The sequence below is a fragment of the Lissotriton helveticus genome, chromosome 5_1, assembly GCF_964261635.1.
Source record: "Lissotriton helveticus chromosome 5_1, aLisHel1.1, whole genome shotgun sequence".
Classification (NCBI taxonomy): Eukaryota; Metazoa; Chordata; class Amphibia; order Caudata; family Salamandridae; genus Lissotriton; species Lissotriton helveticus.
Window position 1 is genome coordinate 398,234,648 of NC_136065.1, and position 16,652 is coordinate 398,251,299.

Consider the following 16,652-nt stretch of genomic DNA (forward strand, 5'->3'; position numbering starts at 1 on the left):
GAACTTCAACAGCCTATCTCCTGTACCACGCCTCACTCCGTCAATCACAATGGTATACACATGGGCCGCTTCAAAACCATTGCAGAGTGAAGAGTTATTTACAGCAACCATGTGACACAAAACAACATCAGTGCAAGCGTCAATTCATGTCCAGGGAACTTCATCCAGTGCCGGTCTGCTCAGTTTTGCCACAGCTGCTGACATGGGAACAATATCCCTCAACTACAACCTACATGCCCAGTGTGACATTGTGAATAAATTCCCATCATTTCATGGTTTAGAAAGACTCAAGACAATGAAAGTGCAACTTCATATCAATGAGGACATTCGCCGTGTTGCACAACGGCACAGTAGAATTGCTTTTGACTTACAAAAAGACGCTGCAAAAGAACTAGAAACACTGTTGAAGCACAACAACATTGAACGCTCCATCGGTCCTATGCCATGGGTTTCACCCATAGTGTTGGTACCAAAAATTGTCTCTGGAGGTGCAGTGCGCATCTGTGTTGATATACACCAGGACAACAAAGCATATAGAGAGAGAAAGACATCCTAGTCCAAACGTAGCAGACATGATGATCATGCAGCTGAAAAGAGGTGTAGTGTTCTCTTGTCTGGTTCTGTACAATGGATGCCATCAACTCAAACTGGAAGAAAACTGTAGGCACATTACTTCTTTTTTGACTCATGTTGGTTTGTTCAGATATAAAAGACTGGGTTTGGGAGTGTCATTGGCTGCAGAAATATTCCAGGATGTATTACGTCAAATAATTCAACCTGTTACACATGCTTTTAATTACAGTGATGACATACTGGTATTTGTGACAATGCAAAAGGAGAATGACAAGGCTCTCACGCAAGTGTACTGGATACTTGCTGATCCAGGTGTCACTCTGAATGCAGCAAAGTGTGAGTTTCGTAAGATCGAACTTAAATTCATTGGACACATATTCTCTAATGGGGGAATGACTCCTGACCCTGACAAGGTGCAAGCACTATCATCCACCTGCCCCCCCACAGATGTAACTATGCTGCAATCTTTTTTAGGCATTGCCAGTTATTGCTCAAGATATATTCAGGACTTTGCCACAGTGAGCGCTCCATTGAGAAAGTTGATGAAGCTAAATGTCCCATTTTAGTGGTCTCCTGAGTGCGACCAAAGGATAAAACATGCAATTGAGAATGCAACTGAAATGGCCTATCTTGACCCCAAACTGCATACTGAGATCACAGGAGATGCGAAACCAGTGTGTCTGGAAGCAATGTTTTCTCAACAGAATGGTCATCCAAATGCTCAGGCTGCAGTGTGGGTCTACAAACATTTTCAAGTGTTTATGTATGCAAAAATGTTTCACTATTATCTCGGATCTCCAGGTTTTGCTCACTATCTTTGGAAACCAGAAGGCTAAGATGTCCCCTCATATTGAGAAGTGGGAGTTGAGACTGCAAGAGTATGACTATGAATTTGAGCGCAAGACAGGAAAAGATCAAAACCCTGCTGATTACTTTACATGAGTGCCGCTGCATCACCAAAGTTCAATGTCCAAAGCGGCTGAGGGTTATGACAACTTCATTGTGAGATCTAACAGGCCATCAGCTCTATCCTTTGAGCAGATTATTGCTGCCACCAATACAGACAAAGACATGAGTATCCTCAAAGACACCATTTCAGCTCACTCATGGAAGACACATATTTGAACTTATGCCATTGATGTTGATTTTCAGAAATTCAAGAATATGCAGGATGAACTGTCTGTCACTCGATAGGGTATCATATTTAGAGACTCGAGTATTGTCATACACCAGAGCCCGAGACAGCAAGTTATTGAACTTGCTCATGAAGGATATCATGGGGTTGAAGCTGCCAAAAGAGCCTTAAGAGATCATGTCTGGTTCCCTCACCTAGATGAACACGTTGAGAAAGAACTGAAAGCATGCCATCTCTGCAACTGCTTATCCCCCAAAATGATGCAACACAATGTGTGACCTTCCTGCGCATGCCTGGGAAAGTGTTGCAGTTGATTTTTTTCACCCTCAAGAAAATGGACATCATCTCATGGGAGGTATTGATGAATATTCGCGGTTTACTCTGGTAGAGGACTTGTCTTCGATGATCCATGACAAGGTCATCGAGTGGCTTGATGTCATCTTTGCGGCCTGGGGCATTCCTGCTGTCCTCAAATCCGACAATGGCCAACCTTTCAATAGCAGAGAATTAAAGGAATTTCTCATTTGACACGATGTCGAGCATCAGAAGAGCACACCTCTGTGGCCTCAGGCCACTGGTGTTGTTGAATGATTCATGGATAACCTTAAGAGAGAGTGATCCAGTGAACATCAATGGAGGAAATTAGTCTGAATCAAGCCTTGCGTCAAGCCCTTCATGCCTATTGATTGACACCTCATTCCACTTTGCTATTTGGGAGAGCCATCAGAACTAAGTTACCACAATGGGCTCAGAACCTAACAGTGAATGCCAAAGAGGTACATTCCGCAGACATTTCTCGAAAGTACAAGATGAAGTCCTATGCTCATCAAAGCTGGTGCTCTCAAGTAACAGTCTTCGATAAAGGTGATGTGGTACTAGTGAGACAGAAATGTAAGCGGAAAATGGACACTCCATTTGCTGCTAAACCTTTGACGGTTGTGATAATCAAGGGACACATGTTGACAGCACATTGTCCAAGAAAATCCCTCACAAGAGACTTATCACAATTTAAAGATTTACCTCACTGTTCGACAGCTCCTGAGGCCGTGAGCAAGATGACTCGGTCTGAAAGTCCTGCTCGAGCATCTGAGCCCACGTCATCGGTGCCTAGTCCAGGTGTAGCTCAACTACCTCGTACCACCCGATCTGGCAGACCAGTATGAGCACCTTGATGACTCATTGAGGAAATGTGATGCTAATTGTTATTTGTACTTTTTGTTTAACAAAGGAGGACATGTAGTGACTTTGATGTTAGGAGCACTAGGACTCTTGAGGTTCTTGGCAGACTCTTATAAGTGGTCTGTTGGGAGGTGTTAAGGTGTGGCTATTAAAATGATGATGTAAGATGTACAATGTGTGATCGTACAAGAAGAAATAAAGACATCTGTTACAGAGCTCCGTGTGTGGCGCGTTCATGTGCATGTTCCCGGGCAGGGTGAGATCACTATAATACCATATTGAGTATATATAGTATATATAGAGGTTCTAACTAGGCACTACCTTTCTGAATTCATGATATTCATCTGTCCTAAAGTGATAGAATAAACAGGGCAGGTCGTCAATTTCTTTAAGTATTTCATGAATACATTTATGTGAAATGATGGTAATACTGTGCCACATCGTAAAATACTTCTGTTCAACATGTATTTGCACTGCACAATGTTACTTCTGACTCTATTAATAAAGTGAGGATGTTCTTGTGTTTAGTTGGATGAACATGCTTAAACAGAGAAACAAAGGTGAAGAGTGAAATGCTTGCCAAAGTCGTGGGCACTGCCAATCACTTGGGATTGGCATCCTTGATACACAAACACTTCAAGAGAATACAGATAAATACTCAAACAGTTGTGAACGGTAGAGTAGCATAGCCATTGTGTTATGGGTCCTAATCAAGGAAGGAAAGGGACCCCTGGCTGCTGTTTGAATCATAAGATACAGCAATAATCAGGGTTGAGCGGGCACCAGTGCCACTGAACGTGCTGCCCCTGTTTCCGTAGCCTTATATGAGTCATGGCAAAGCCTACACAAATCTATCAACATTTTTGTAAATGTATCCTCCACCCCCAATTCAAGTGGTGATCTCATATATTTTTTGCTTTGTGGGAGATCTGTGAAGGGATAGCTGGGAAGCAATAACGTCATAAAAATATAGAACCATCTTTGTGTACCTCACACAGGCAGCCCAGTTTACAAACCAGCTATTTAACACTGAATGTGACAAAACTCCATCGAATGTCGGCCATTAATTTAAAAATTGAGGGTTATATTCACAAGAACGTGTGATAACTACAGCAAGAGTAGCGTAACGCAACTTTCAACATCACAGCCTATCGCGGTAAAACAACTCTGTGATAACGTGGAATTCACAACATGGTGGTAGCATGCGATAGTCTGCTGAAACCGCGGACAATGTCCGCGATACAACCACCTCGATGGAGATAAAAACACAAACCACAACACCAAAAAGCCTGCGATGGGCAAAAGCGCACAGTGCGGCTGACAATCCACTTCCGGCGCCTGAAATGTCAGTGGCACACAGTGCGGCCAACAATCCACATCCGGCCCCTGAAGTGTCAGTGGCACACAGTGAGGCTGACAATCCACCTCCGGCCCCTGAAGTGTCAGTGGCAAACAGTACTGCAGCTGGTACAGCAACACCCAGAGGTGGGGCAGAACACACATCCGGGGACGAGGACGTGTATGGGCCTGTGATCAGAAGGACTCTGTAACATTCATTTCCGCCACCTGGCCTGTTCCTGGTTGTTTCCGCACATGGTCTCATGACCTTCCACTGACCCCCGGTTCACTCAGATGCACTCACCTGGGACAATGACATGGGCTACCACATCCTGTTTGATGACGAATGACACAGCGACCAGACTGCGGACTGCACCCCTCCTCTTCCACAGTACTTGTCTTCCACGGATAGACTCTGGCTGGCCCTCCACGGGCCCATATTGTGTAGTGTGTTTGGCAGTGCCCTGTACCACTCCAGCTGCAGAACTGCACTGGATGTGCAATAAACATCCAGTGACGCACTGCTGTGTCATGTCTTTCATCATTCATGTATGTATGTATTGGTGAATATAGGGACAGTGATTTCCCTTGCGTTGATGCTCATCCTGTGGGATGCCAGTCAGAGGGTGCTACATAGCAAATTGTGTCATGGGTCCCGTAGACACCATAACAGGGACACACGCATCAGCCACTTTCTTGTCCGGACATGGACTGAACCATGCCCGGTGCCCACGAGTCATTTTTGCAAGCCATGTTCTGTTACGGCATTCGGCAGGCCAGACCACTCAGCTAACGCTCCCAGGGGCGGGGGGCCTCATTGCTACCCATCTCAGGTGTACTCGCTGGCGGTGTGCAGGTCACTGGTCTAGTTGTCAGCATGTCACAACCACTCCCTTTTCTCTCTCTCCCCCTTGGTCTAAGGTGTACCTTAATGTATGTTCGTCCATGAGCCTCAATATATGTTCTTTTTTGATTTTGTGCACTGAAACACATGTCATTTACATATATTTTTTAGAAATATCCACTGGTTCTCCTGAAGAAGGCGGTTCCTCGCCGAAACGCGCGTCGAGAACAATTGTGAAATTAAATGTGAATTTAGATTGATGTATTGACCAGTACTATATGTTTGATAAATTGCCACTGAAACGTTTTAATTTACTACGGAGGCTGCACTATACATGTTGTGTTTACCCCCCCTTTTTTAATGTTATTGAATATTTGATATGTATTGTTTTTATTGTGTGATAAATATATACATATATTTTTTATATATCAATTGTATTGTATGTCAGTATATTGAGGCTCTCCTTTCATTTATCAAAGGTTCATGCTTAGCCTGATTCTCGACAGACTTTTTTGTTGCCTAGGAATTTTTTACAATAACAACCACTCCCTGAGGGCAGGTTTGCACGCACACCACACCCACCTGACACAGGTGTCACAGGATATGTGACCCTGCAAATATAAGGGGCCGACGACGTCACATACCCCTCTGTTGGTGGTGACTGAATGACAGACCCAAGACCTTGAGGCAAGCATGGGGCTACCACCACGTGGCGCTGACTGGGGTTGAACAGGATTTGTGGCACACGCTGCATTGTGGCCAGCACGGGCCTACCACCCCTTCACGTGGTGCTGACTGGGATTGAACAGGGTTTGTGGCACACGCTGCATTGGGGCCAGCACAGGCACCCCGCCATGGGACGCTGACTGGGGTTTGACAGGGTTTGTGGCGCAGGCTGCATTGCAGCCAGCACAGTCACCCCACCATGGGACGGTGACTTTGGGTGCACTGAGTCATTGGCACCTTGAGCTGCTGAGCAGGTGTGCAGCCTGCGATGATGTCCCGGCCCGGCAATCCAGACTGTTCAGGATTTATGTGCCTTGCTGGACTGCAGTGTAGGTTGAGCCAGCAGGCTGCGCAGGCCTACCGCCACGTGGCCTCGCTTCAGGATCACAGAGTTAGTGGCACCCATTGGGCTGAGTGGCTGCGCGGGCTGCGATGTTGCAGGGTGCCCTGGTATGTCCTATGCAATGGTGTAATCAAGGCCTACCACCAGACGTGAGACCTGGTAGTCTACGCAGCGTGGCTGCATGGTGTGGAGGGTGCCATGTCTGCGGGCCCAGGTCTTGTGGCTTGCAGCGGCACATGGTGGGACCTGCTGTCTACACGCGGTGGCGGAAGGTGAGCAGTGAGGCCCGGGAAGGCAGGGGCGGGCATGCTCCAATAGGCTGCAGGAAGGGCTGGGATGTCTCTGCCTGGGTGTGCATGGGCAGGCGGACAATGTTGTCTTGTGCAAGTGTGTGTACTGTGCCAGTCATGTCTCTGGGCTCTGTTTCAGATGACGGCACTGACTCTGATGTGTGACCTGGTGTACTGCTATACATACCGGCAAGTGGTTGGAGACACACCGGTGGCAGCAGGTGAGCAAAGTGGCCTTGGGGCACAGGGTCGGCACTCTCTCTCTCCCCCTCTCTTCTTCTCTCTCTCCCTCTCTCTTCTTCTCTCTCTCTCTCCCCCTCTCTTCTTCTCTCTCTCTACCTCTCTCTTCTCTCTCTCCTTCGCTCTCTTTCTGTCCTTTGATGTGCGCTGGACACACCTTCGATTAATGTTTTTTGTCTTGCAGGCTGTGGCCTACGGATTGTCCCGAGTGGAGCCGCCATGTATTTTCATTTCATTTCTGTGTTAATTTCAATAAAGTTTCATTGTTTGCTTCGAAAGTGAATGTGTGGTGCTCATTTCTGTGACGACACATGCATGTCACCAGTTGTGATTGTGCGACATCAGGTGGATTATTTCGTACATGCTTCGGTGTAGCTGATGTGGCATGTCTTTGGTCGGGGGTGCCAGGGAGGGGTGGTCCTGGGCGTGGTGTCGGTGGGTGTTGTGGCCCTCTTGGGTATCCGTGCTGCATGTTCAGTTGCTCCATGGCATCTGTTTGTCTTCAGGTGTGGCTCTGGGATTTGCTCCCTTTTATGGTGCAGGCTGTGGTCCAACTTTACACCAGGTCAGAGCAGGTGTTAATTTACTGCTGCTAATGCGCCTTATCGCGTGTTTTGTGTTCTTATCGCCGATCTGGCTGGTCGTTGTGAATGTTGAGGTGTCGTGTTGTTGCGGCTTTTTGCACGGGAACGCTTACTCTGCATCTCATTAGCGATAGTTGCGGGGACCTCTGTGGCGATGTTTTTTTAGGCAGCTATTGCGGGAAAACTTGTGCTCTGGGCTGTTAGCACCAGCTTGTGAATGGGGGGGTAAAGTTATCACGACTTTGTCTGCGATAAAGTGACGTTAATTCGGCGATAGCTCCTTGTGGATATGCCCCATAGACCTACTCGGCAGAAATGCTCCTGTCTTTCCATGAAAAGCATGTATTTCACACAATGTTGTCTCCATTTAGTATATCGGATTTGCGCACTCAACCCGCTGCTGTTGAAAGGCAGGCTAAGTCCTGCCAAAATCTTCTGGTCCAGTTCTTCATTGTTGCTAATTGCATTGCCTTGCGGCTGTGGAAGTTTGTCTACTGTGTGCCAGTCGGGCCAAAGGAATCTCAATTATGAGGATGTTTACTCCGTTAATTATTATTTATAAAATGTATATTTCACACATCCCTTAAAAGCCGACTATCTTTTAAAATGTCAGTAGCAATCTGATGAATATTAGCTAATGATGCATATATATGTTCAATGTTATCACATTTTTTTACTTTGTATTTAAATGCTTGGCTTAGCAGGAGACTTGAAGGGGGACTGAAGGTGTGAGGGCAACAGTAGAAAGCTTGTAAAACAATCTAAAATATTATGTCTAAAAGCTGTATTTACACTCGTGTCTCTTTATTCACTTTTTAAAATGGCCCACATTGTTCTCAGAAGTTGCCCAGAGATGTAATATATTATTTGTCTTGGACCATCCTGCTACATCAGTAAATACCTTTGTTTTTTATTTACAAATGTTGAACCATTACCCTTTATTTTTTGGTATACATAAAAAAGATTGAAAGCAAAGTAAAATCCATAGGCAGGAGCACAAAAGACCACATTTGTGCTGTAGACACATTTTTAAATGTGAAGATAAGATGAACTATAGGCTGTCAGTCATGGACAGTAGCTTTATAAATGCCAATTGTACGTCGTAAGTTTGTATGAAATTGTAATTGTAGCTTTCCCTAATGAACATAGATAGATGCAAGGTTTTGCTATTTTCGATTTTCGCATTACCAACCAAACAATAAAGACCCATTTTAAAGCGATAAAGTGAAAAGAAAGCATGAAATAATATTGCAGAACTTTTTGAGTTTGACAGAGCAACAGATTGTAAGTACTTACTCTTCCTTTGTCTCAGAGCTGTCACTCCTAGGTTGAAAAAAGCGAATCACAGAGGTACAGACACCGAGGAACACAACGGTGTTGGAAAAGCCATGCAAACCAGCAACGAGACACGCGACAAGAAGCAGCCACCATATAGGCAAAAGGACAGGAAAGCAAAGGAAAGAGGACAGTCGACACACAGACATTGAAAGGAGGCAGAGCAAATCATGCGAGGAATGGATTTTGGCAAAGGAAAAAAGAACAGTAAGAAATAATTGTTAGTAGGAAAAGAAATAAAATAAAATAAAATAAATATTAGTGTAAAGAATGTATGTGAAAGAGCAAATTTCATAAGCATGTTAAACATTTGATGTAAAAAAAGTAAATATAATTAATTGTCATTTGAAATGCATTGCAACCCATTGTGTACATTAGCTTCTAATTCATAAAAGGAGCAGAGGTTATTATAAATTAGGTTTTAATTGGACGACAATTGTAGAAAGGTGGAGGAATATTATGTGGTGATGCTGGTTAGGCTTAACCATGCAGTACTCTCACAATACCTCAAAGATGGTCCTTGGATTTACAATGATAAATCCTCAGCTCAGTCCTGGCAGAGTGGCAAAAAGCAATCAGGCTTTACTAGAGGAACATATATTAAGCATTTCAGAGTACCAACATGGACGATAAGCAATTGACACCACATGAAAGAAATCCAACACCAATTTATGAAAATGAAGCAGAACTTTATATAAACCTAGACACCAAAATGAAGTCAATTGGATAAGTATAACAGGAGTTATGGATTTTAGAAGAAAAATTAAATCAGTGCAAAACCACACGGCAAAACATGATCATTGCTGTCAATGGTAAAAAGCAGTAGTGGCAAACGGTCATTTGCAGGTCATGTTGCTTGGAACCGAATTGGGTAAAGGTGATGCGGGTCCAAAAACCAAGCCACGACAGTCAGCTTGATTTTACCTGGCTTGAGAAGCTTAGGTGTAGAGTTGTCCTGGCTGTCCTTGGTATTGAAGCAGGAGCCGCAGGGAAACTCGTTTTACAGCTTACAAGGCGCTGGTGGGTAACCGGGTGCAAAAAGTCAACAACAAAACCATTGCTTATGTCATATGAAAGTTTGGCAGAGTTCCCTGGAGGTGCAGATTCGAGGAAAGGGGATAGTTGCCAGACTTGCGACCAACAAGCCTTGGCATCGGTAAGCTCGGCAAACAGTTATTTCGATGTCCGGAGGGAAATGGCAGCCACTTGATACTTGCTGGGTATTACGATTATGCTTCCCACATTGAACTGGGCCATCTACATTTGGGTGATCCCTCGGAGGGCCCGATGGCTAGAGATTCATTAGTTCTGCACTTTTGTTTTATATGCGGTGTGCTGGGGACTAGTGCTTCCAGTCCAGGGGAGTCTGGAGTTGCCTTTGGCTCTCAAAGTGGCACCTCTATCGGGTGATCGATCTTTGATCCTGGGCGAGTCGCAGTTGTACAGTTCCAAGAAGGTGGCCACAGGTGCAGAGAATCACACCTTTCTCACACAGACCTGTTGTTGCAGACACGGGTCTCTTATTTGTCCTTTGTTGCTGTCAGATCTGAACTGAGGTCTTGGTGTCGGGGATAGCCCTTAAATCCTGGATTTAGGGGCATTATGGCTATGGGTGCAGTTGGCCAGTGGGCTACTATCCCCCCGGCTAATCTGCCCCTAAGGTAACCACATCCTGGGGTGTGGGCAGCGGCTGGCATGATTTGCAGGTAAGGGGATGGGTGATATCCAGGGGTGGGGGGGTTGCGCAGGGGTCGTGATTGCGAGATGGAGGGGGAAAAAATCACTTACCTTGCCGCCGCCTGGTCCCGCATCGCTGCCCTTGCTCTCCTGCTTCCGATTTCAGGAACAGGAAGCAGGCAGCCAGACTCCCTCCCCTAAGTCCATCACAACGCTGCAATTGCAGCAATGTGATTGATCTGAAAGCTGTGACACGGCGCTCAGCCAGGGGTTGGAGAGGTGGGCATGTTCTACATGCAGGCTGTAATGCAGCCTGCATGGAGAAGTGGGAAAGTGTGCATGACCGGTTTGGGCGGCCCAAGCGGGCTGTCCAAACAGTCACTGCACACTTTTAGGAGAGGGCAAACCACTCCTCCCTGCCCTGCTTGCAGAACAGCCCCGCCCACCCGCAAAGTTGCTTCTGCACTGCTTGAAAGCGGAGGGGTGACGTTCCTCCACCATAGCGGAGGAGCCGCCCCTAGGTGTGTGTCACCTTTTCTGCCCAGAACCCTCTATTCTATCATGTTTAAAAATGTCAGAAGTCTTCTTCAGCTCTACAAATGTGGTAGCCCACCCTAGAGGTGTGGCTACCATTCTGGGTCTATTTCCTGAATCCCTAATTTTCCCGTCTGCCCAGTTGCAACGGTGCCTTTGGAAAGTAGCCTGGTTGCATATCACAGGCAGTGAAGGCTTTGAAGCTCAACGCCTTGATGTGCCACTTTACTAGCCATCCTGTCAAGGAGGGAGCTGTTACCTCCTTCCCATCCATGCCCTTGTTTCTGTCTCCTGGGATAGTTCACACCTCCTGGCAGAGGTTCAGATTCCTGCCTTGGCGGCAGCAGCTTCCGGCTGGCATTCAGAGCACAGGGAAGGTTGAGGCATCCAGGTGAGCAACCTCTAAGGTAGCCACCTGGGTGCATGCCACAATCTCCTCAACACAAGATGCATGTCAGGAGTGATGAGGCACATTGCTTGATACCAAATATGACATATTTCTGTGGTACCATAATGGAGCTGGCGACCTTGTGTTTGCCCTGGTGCCAGCCCATGTTATCCTATGGATACTTATAGTAGCCTTAAATGGTAAAGGCTGCTATCGGGACTTATAAGCTTGCACTTATGTGTCAACATCTTTAACATAATGCACCCTGACTCCTGGGCTCAGAATGCCTTCCTTGAGGTGACTCACATATATTAAAAATAGTACATTGACTTTGACACACAAGGTGAGGGCAAAGTTGAGTTCGAGCAGTTCGCACTGCTCCTGCAGTCTGCAATGGCAGGGCTGCTGTCAGTAGTTTACTTGGGTCACTCAGGGTGGCACAAACAGTGCTTCAGGCCCCAGTGACACCTTTAATACCTATGCCCTGGATACCACCGGTACCATATACTAGGGACTTATAAGGGGGTTAAAGTCCTTGCCAATTGGTTGATGTTGCATAAAGTGGATCCCACCCAAAAAATTAACTGCCCCATGTTTGAAAAAAACAGAAGTAATGTGGGGGCATGGCCAAGCAACATGTCTGACAGCATGTAGTTGCTATGGTGCCGCGGCCTGATTTCTCATCCTAAATATTCCTGGGCGCTTTGGAGTCACAGATGAAACTCTGAGTGTCGTCTGTGTTCCCTGGAAGCCACTGAAGGTGACCAATAACCAACATACCACAGCCATGCCCTGCAGAGCCAAACAGAGAGATCGAGCAGCCTTACTTGGGAGCACTGGGGGGCACCGGGTGAGCACGGTCTCTTCACATAATGATCAGGGGTTGTCTGTGGCGCTCCTTTCTTGGAAATTCACCTCACAGGTATGGGTTGCCCTGTGCCTTCTGGGAATTGCCTGGCGTGACCCAGGAATGCCATTGGGAGTCTGCACAGTCCAATCCATCCTAGCAGCAATGGGGATGTGATCAGGGGCTGCTGAGGAGGCTGAAGGCTGAGAGGTACTGTGGATGCCCACATCGCCATACAGCCTGGAACAATGAGCAGAGAAATTAGGGAGATTACAGATGGTGGGCAGCCTTCTGGGAACGCTGCTGATGGTCCACGCTACCAGATTCAATATGGTGGCATTGGAGGACGATACAGCAGCTGCTGATGGCGCTGACAGGTGGAAACCTGCATTAGAATCAGGGAGAGGCACCTTCGAGAGCAGGCTTCCACAATAGGACAGATATTGGCACACCTGAGCAGTTTATAATGATGAACCTAAAGCTGCAGCTGACCTGAAGGGGAGATGCTTTGATAAGGAAATATTGGAGCTGCTTGCTGGATGGGCATGTCCTGCACTTTCTTTGACCTGGGCCCCTCAGGAGTGGCTAGTTTGTCCTCGATCTTCCTGTAGGGCTCACTGGAGATCTTGGAGGTCCATGCGGCAGATGGCAGGCTGCCGTCCACAAATTATGTTTTGCTGTCGCTGCCTTCCTGTCCCGACTGCCTCTGTTGTTCCTTGGTACACTCACAGTGGTCATGGCAAAGACTAAAGCCCCCAAAATAGCGCAACAAAGAAAGATGGAGAAGTATATATATATATATATACATGTTCTAACTCCCCTGCATATCTTTCACAGAAACTTGTGATTTTCAGAGGAATCAGAAACTCCCGGTCTGCCAGAGACCTCTTGCTCCAACCTGCACGCTTTCAGAGGAAAAAAACTTACAATCAGGCCTTCTCTGGGGTGCTCCAAGAATATGGAACTCTCTCCCACCTGTCATCAGAAGAATCCCCTCTCTGGCTTGCTTCAAAAAGGATGCCAAAACCTTCCTTATGGGTAAAGTTCTCATTTAATCTTTGCCTCAGCCACCCCTATAGCCCCGATCTATGGCTGTCTACTGCCTCCCTTCAGATTACCTAGTCACCCTATCAAGAACCTTGGGAACTTGTCTTGAATAATTGTAAATTTAACCTGTAAATATGTTGTCTCATCTTGAGTAATTGTAAATGTAATCTGTAAATAAGTGCCCTTATCTCTCTTATGTATCCTGCCCCCCCACTACTAGATCAGTTACCTGGTGATTCAAAGCCTGTCTATGCAATGCTATGTTTTCCTCTAAAGAGCTCTGATACCCTAACTGGTCAAGTTTGCGCTCTATAAAACACATAAATAAATAAATAAATAAATAAATAAATATGCGTCACAGGCCAAAGGATCTAGCAAGGGCTCAGGTACGGGCATAGAGCAGGAGAAGGAAGCCACCTGGTCCCCAGGGGGCTCAGGTCTTAGCTACGATGGAGAAAACAAGGCAGTCGCTGGAATCCATAATAGATACCATCTCTTTGGAGGTAAATCTCCACAGACAGTTCTACGGAAAGGAAATGGGTGGACCCTTAAAAGCCTGTTGCAGGCCTCATGCCCGAACTTACCAAATTAAAAGGCACTGTTTGCACCCTCTCGGAAGGGGGTCATCACTTTGACAATAGGGTGGAGGGTGCTGAGAGCCGCTCCTGCCAGGTTTGTTGGGTTCCTGGAGGGCATTGAAGGAGGGCCCCAGATGGTATTCGTGGAAAACTGGGTCAGAGACTTCCCAAGGAGCTTTCACAATGCTTCACCATGCAATGGGTGCATGGGGCCATTGTGCCTTCTCCTGAGATGCCACTTCGGGCTATCATCTGTAAGCTCCTTAACTACAGAGAGCAAGACCTTGTCCTGCAAAAGGCTAGAATCATTGACAACCTTGACTATGATGGAACGGCGATCAGATTCTTACACGGATTAAACACATAGAGTGCAATGCCTCCGACATACATTTGACTCAATGAAACAAAGACTAAGGGCCATGGGTTTAAAATAAATGTTAGTTTGTACTGCAAAGCTCTGTGTAATGTATGCCTCAAAATCCCACTTCTCCTCCAACTCAGAAGAGGCTTGAGAATGGCTTGACTTGGGGAGAGTTGTTGCAACCACAGAGGCAGCGACTGTGTACTGCGGCTCCCGAGGCCTACCGGACTTGTGGGTTTTACTGTATATTGGGAGAAGGAGGCCCCTGCAAAGCATGAGACACAGAGAGGCCAACATTGAAAAGGAGGGCACCGTCAGCAGCTGGACGTCTCTCTGGATTGTGGCACTAAGTGGAGGCTATAGGAGAGACAAGATCTGAAGTTAGGATGGCTCTGTGAATGAATACAGTGAATGGAATGCTTGATGATCTCCAGCGGCACCACAACCCGGAACAAGGAGGTAGAGCTTTTCCCATCAGAGTGTATCTCCATAGCAAAGAATGGTACCCTTGAATGCTCATGATATTGGCTTACTGAGTAGTGCCTTGGACTTCTTCACTTAGGGAAGCCGCGGCTGACTATTCTCAATGGCACTAGGTGATGGTTAGCTGTGGGTGTTCTCGAGAGGTAGACATCCCCTGCATGTCATGATCGCAAGTTAGTGCCATTCAGGCAGCAGTTAGTAATTGTATTTTAGGGAGGGTTTTCCCACTACACAGGCTGGGCTACTGAACTGTTAACTAGTCAGTATGTCATGGATTCCCTCGCCCATGCCATCCACGGGACACAACGCGATCCGGCACCACCACGAACGGCGCCGCCACAGGTGCAGGACTACAACTCCCAGAATGCCGAGCGGGAAGATCGCGGACCGGAAACGCCTGCAAAAGCGTACTCAGCGAGGAGGCTGCGTCGGATACTTTGCATCCCTTGATGACTTTGCCTACAGCCATAGGACCCGGTGCTTTTGCAATCCGTCATTTCGCAGAAGACCAGAGGATACGGAAACGGAGGTAAGAGCGAACGGCTGCGCTCCGCCCCCGCATCGTGATACAGAGGTCATCTAGCTGAGACGCACACCACGGAGGTGTTTGCCGCGTCTCAGCTGAGAAGCCAATTGGGTGTTTTACAGTCGACTGGATACCTAGGTGAGATAGAGCGGCTGCTCTCCGCCTAACTTGTTGGTCCTCGGGCATCAGGTAGCTGGGACGCACACCTAGGAGGTGTATGCCAGCTGAGGAGCCTGGGAGACTCTTGACATCATACAAACCGGAGCGGAGGAAACGGAGGTTCGATCGAGTGGCTGATTTCTGCCCCCGCGCCTTCCTTTATCAGAGTCCTCAGTACTACCAACAGAGACGCACACCACAGGGGTGTTTGCCGCGTCTCTGTAACGACACGAGAGTTAGAACGCTGGTTCCTTCCAGGTCTCCTGGGGTTAGCTCTTTACACAGCAAGGTTGAGCGGCTGTTCCCTGACGCTGGTCACGAACTGTAAGGTTGAGTACCCGGCTGGGCACTCCCTAGTTCGTAACACAACTGAGGAGCACCTAAACAGGATTAGGAGCTTTCACACAGACAATATTCCCTTAGCAGCTGTCGAACGGCATTTTCGGCCATTTCTTAGCACTGTGCCCTCCGTTGGCGAACACCGGGACCGGTGTTCTTGCGGATGACGGTAAGAATCCAGGTGCTGCTAACGGGTATCGTTGACTTTACTTTCTTTACATGTACTGAATGCTTTTCATTTCGGCTATTTCTGTTCTGTATTCTTATCTATTAAATACAGCCATAGCCAAGTCTAGTCGCCTCTCTTATTTGAACCGGGCCTTCCCCGATCCTGGGAACATCAGGTTGTTACATAATATCCGACCTTTTAAAACATTAACCATCCCCTGGTCGGGTGATAGCAATGGCTACTTTGGACGACGTGCTGGCAGCGTTGGCTGCTGTTCAGATTGAGCTTGCCGCATCCCGACAGGAAACGGCGGATGTGAAGGCCAGATTAGATGCCCAACAGAGAGACCCCTTCAATGCAGGACCCTCCACCGCGTCTCCTTCCCCTGCTGTGGTGGTGGAAATGCCTATCTCCATCCCTTTGGCCACACCCGAGAGGTATAGCGGAGACCCCAACACGGTGCAGGTCTTCCTCACGCAAGTGGCCCTACATCTGTCTTGCAAACCCAAGGCGTTCCCCACCAGCCAAGCAAGGGTGGCATTCCTCATCTTCTACCTGGCAGGGAACGCAGCGCAATGGGCAGTCCCATTGGTGAGCAGGGACAACCCCCTCCTGTGCGACTGGGGAGCTTTCCGCAAAGAGTTTCTAAAAGTGTTCGACAGAAGGGCTGACTCTTATACGGCGGATAGAGAGATGCTGGAGTTACAACAGGGCAACAATGATCTGTTGCAATACCTAAACGCGTTCCGACGTCTTGTGGCTGAAACCAAGTGGCCTATCTCCAAACAAACAGCGCTGTTCCACCAAGGGCTGAGTGATGAGCTCAAGGACATGGTAGCACAGATCGACCCCCAACCCAAAACCTTTGAAGGTCTCATCAATTTGGTGTTGCGATTGGATCACAGGTTAAGCGAGAGAAAAGGCGATCACAAAAGAAAAGGAAAGCCTCTGCCCTCG

At 47.3% G+C, this 16,652-nt stretch overlaps 1 protein-coding gene across 1 annotated transcript in view; it reads right to left on the reverse strand.

The window, feature by feature from the left end:
* The window catches only part of ESPN (espin), a 926,204-nt gene that overhangs the window by 246,902 nt on the left and 662,650 nt on the right, over nucleotides 1-16,652 (reverse strand). Inside the window, exon 10 of the mRNA XM_078642618.1 lies at nucleotides 8,549-8,575. Coding sequence (XP_078498744.1) covers nucleotides 8,549-8,575 — 27 coding nt within the window. The remainder of the gene's footprint in view (nucleotides 1-8,548; nucleotides 8,576-16,652) is intronic.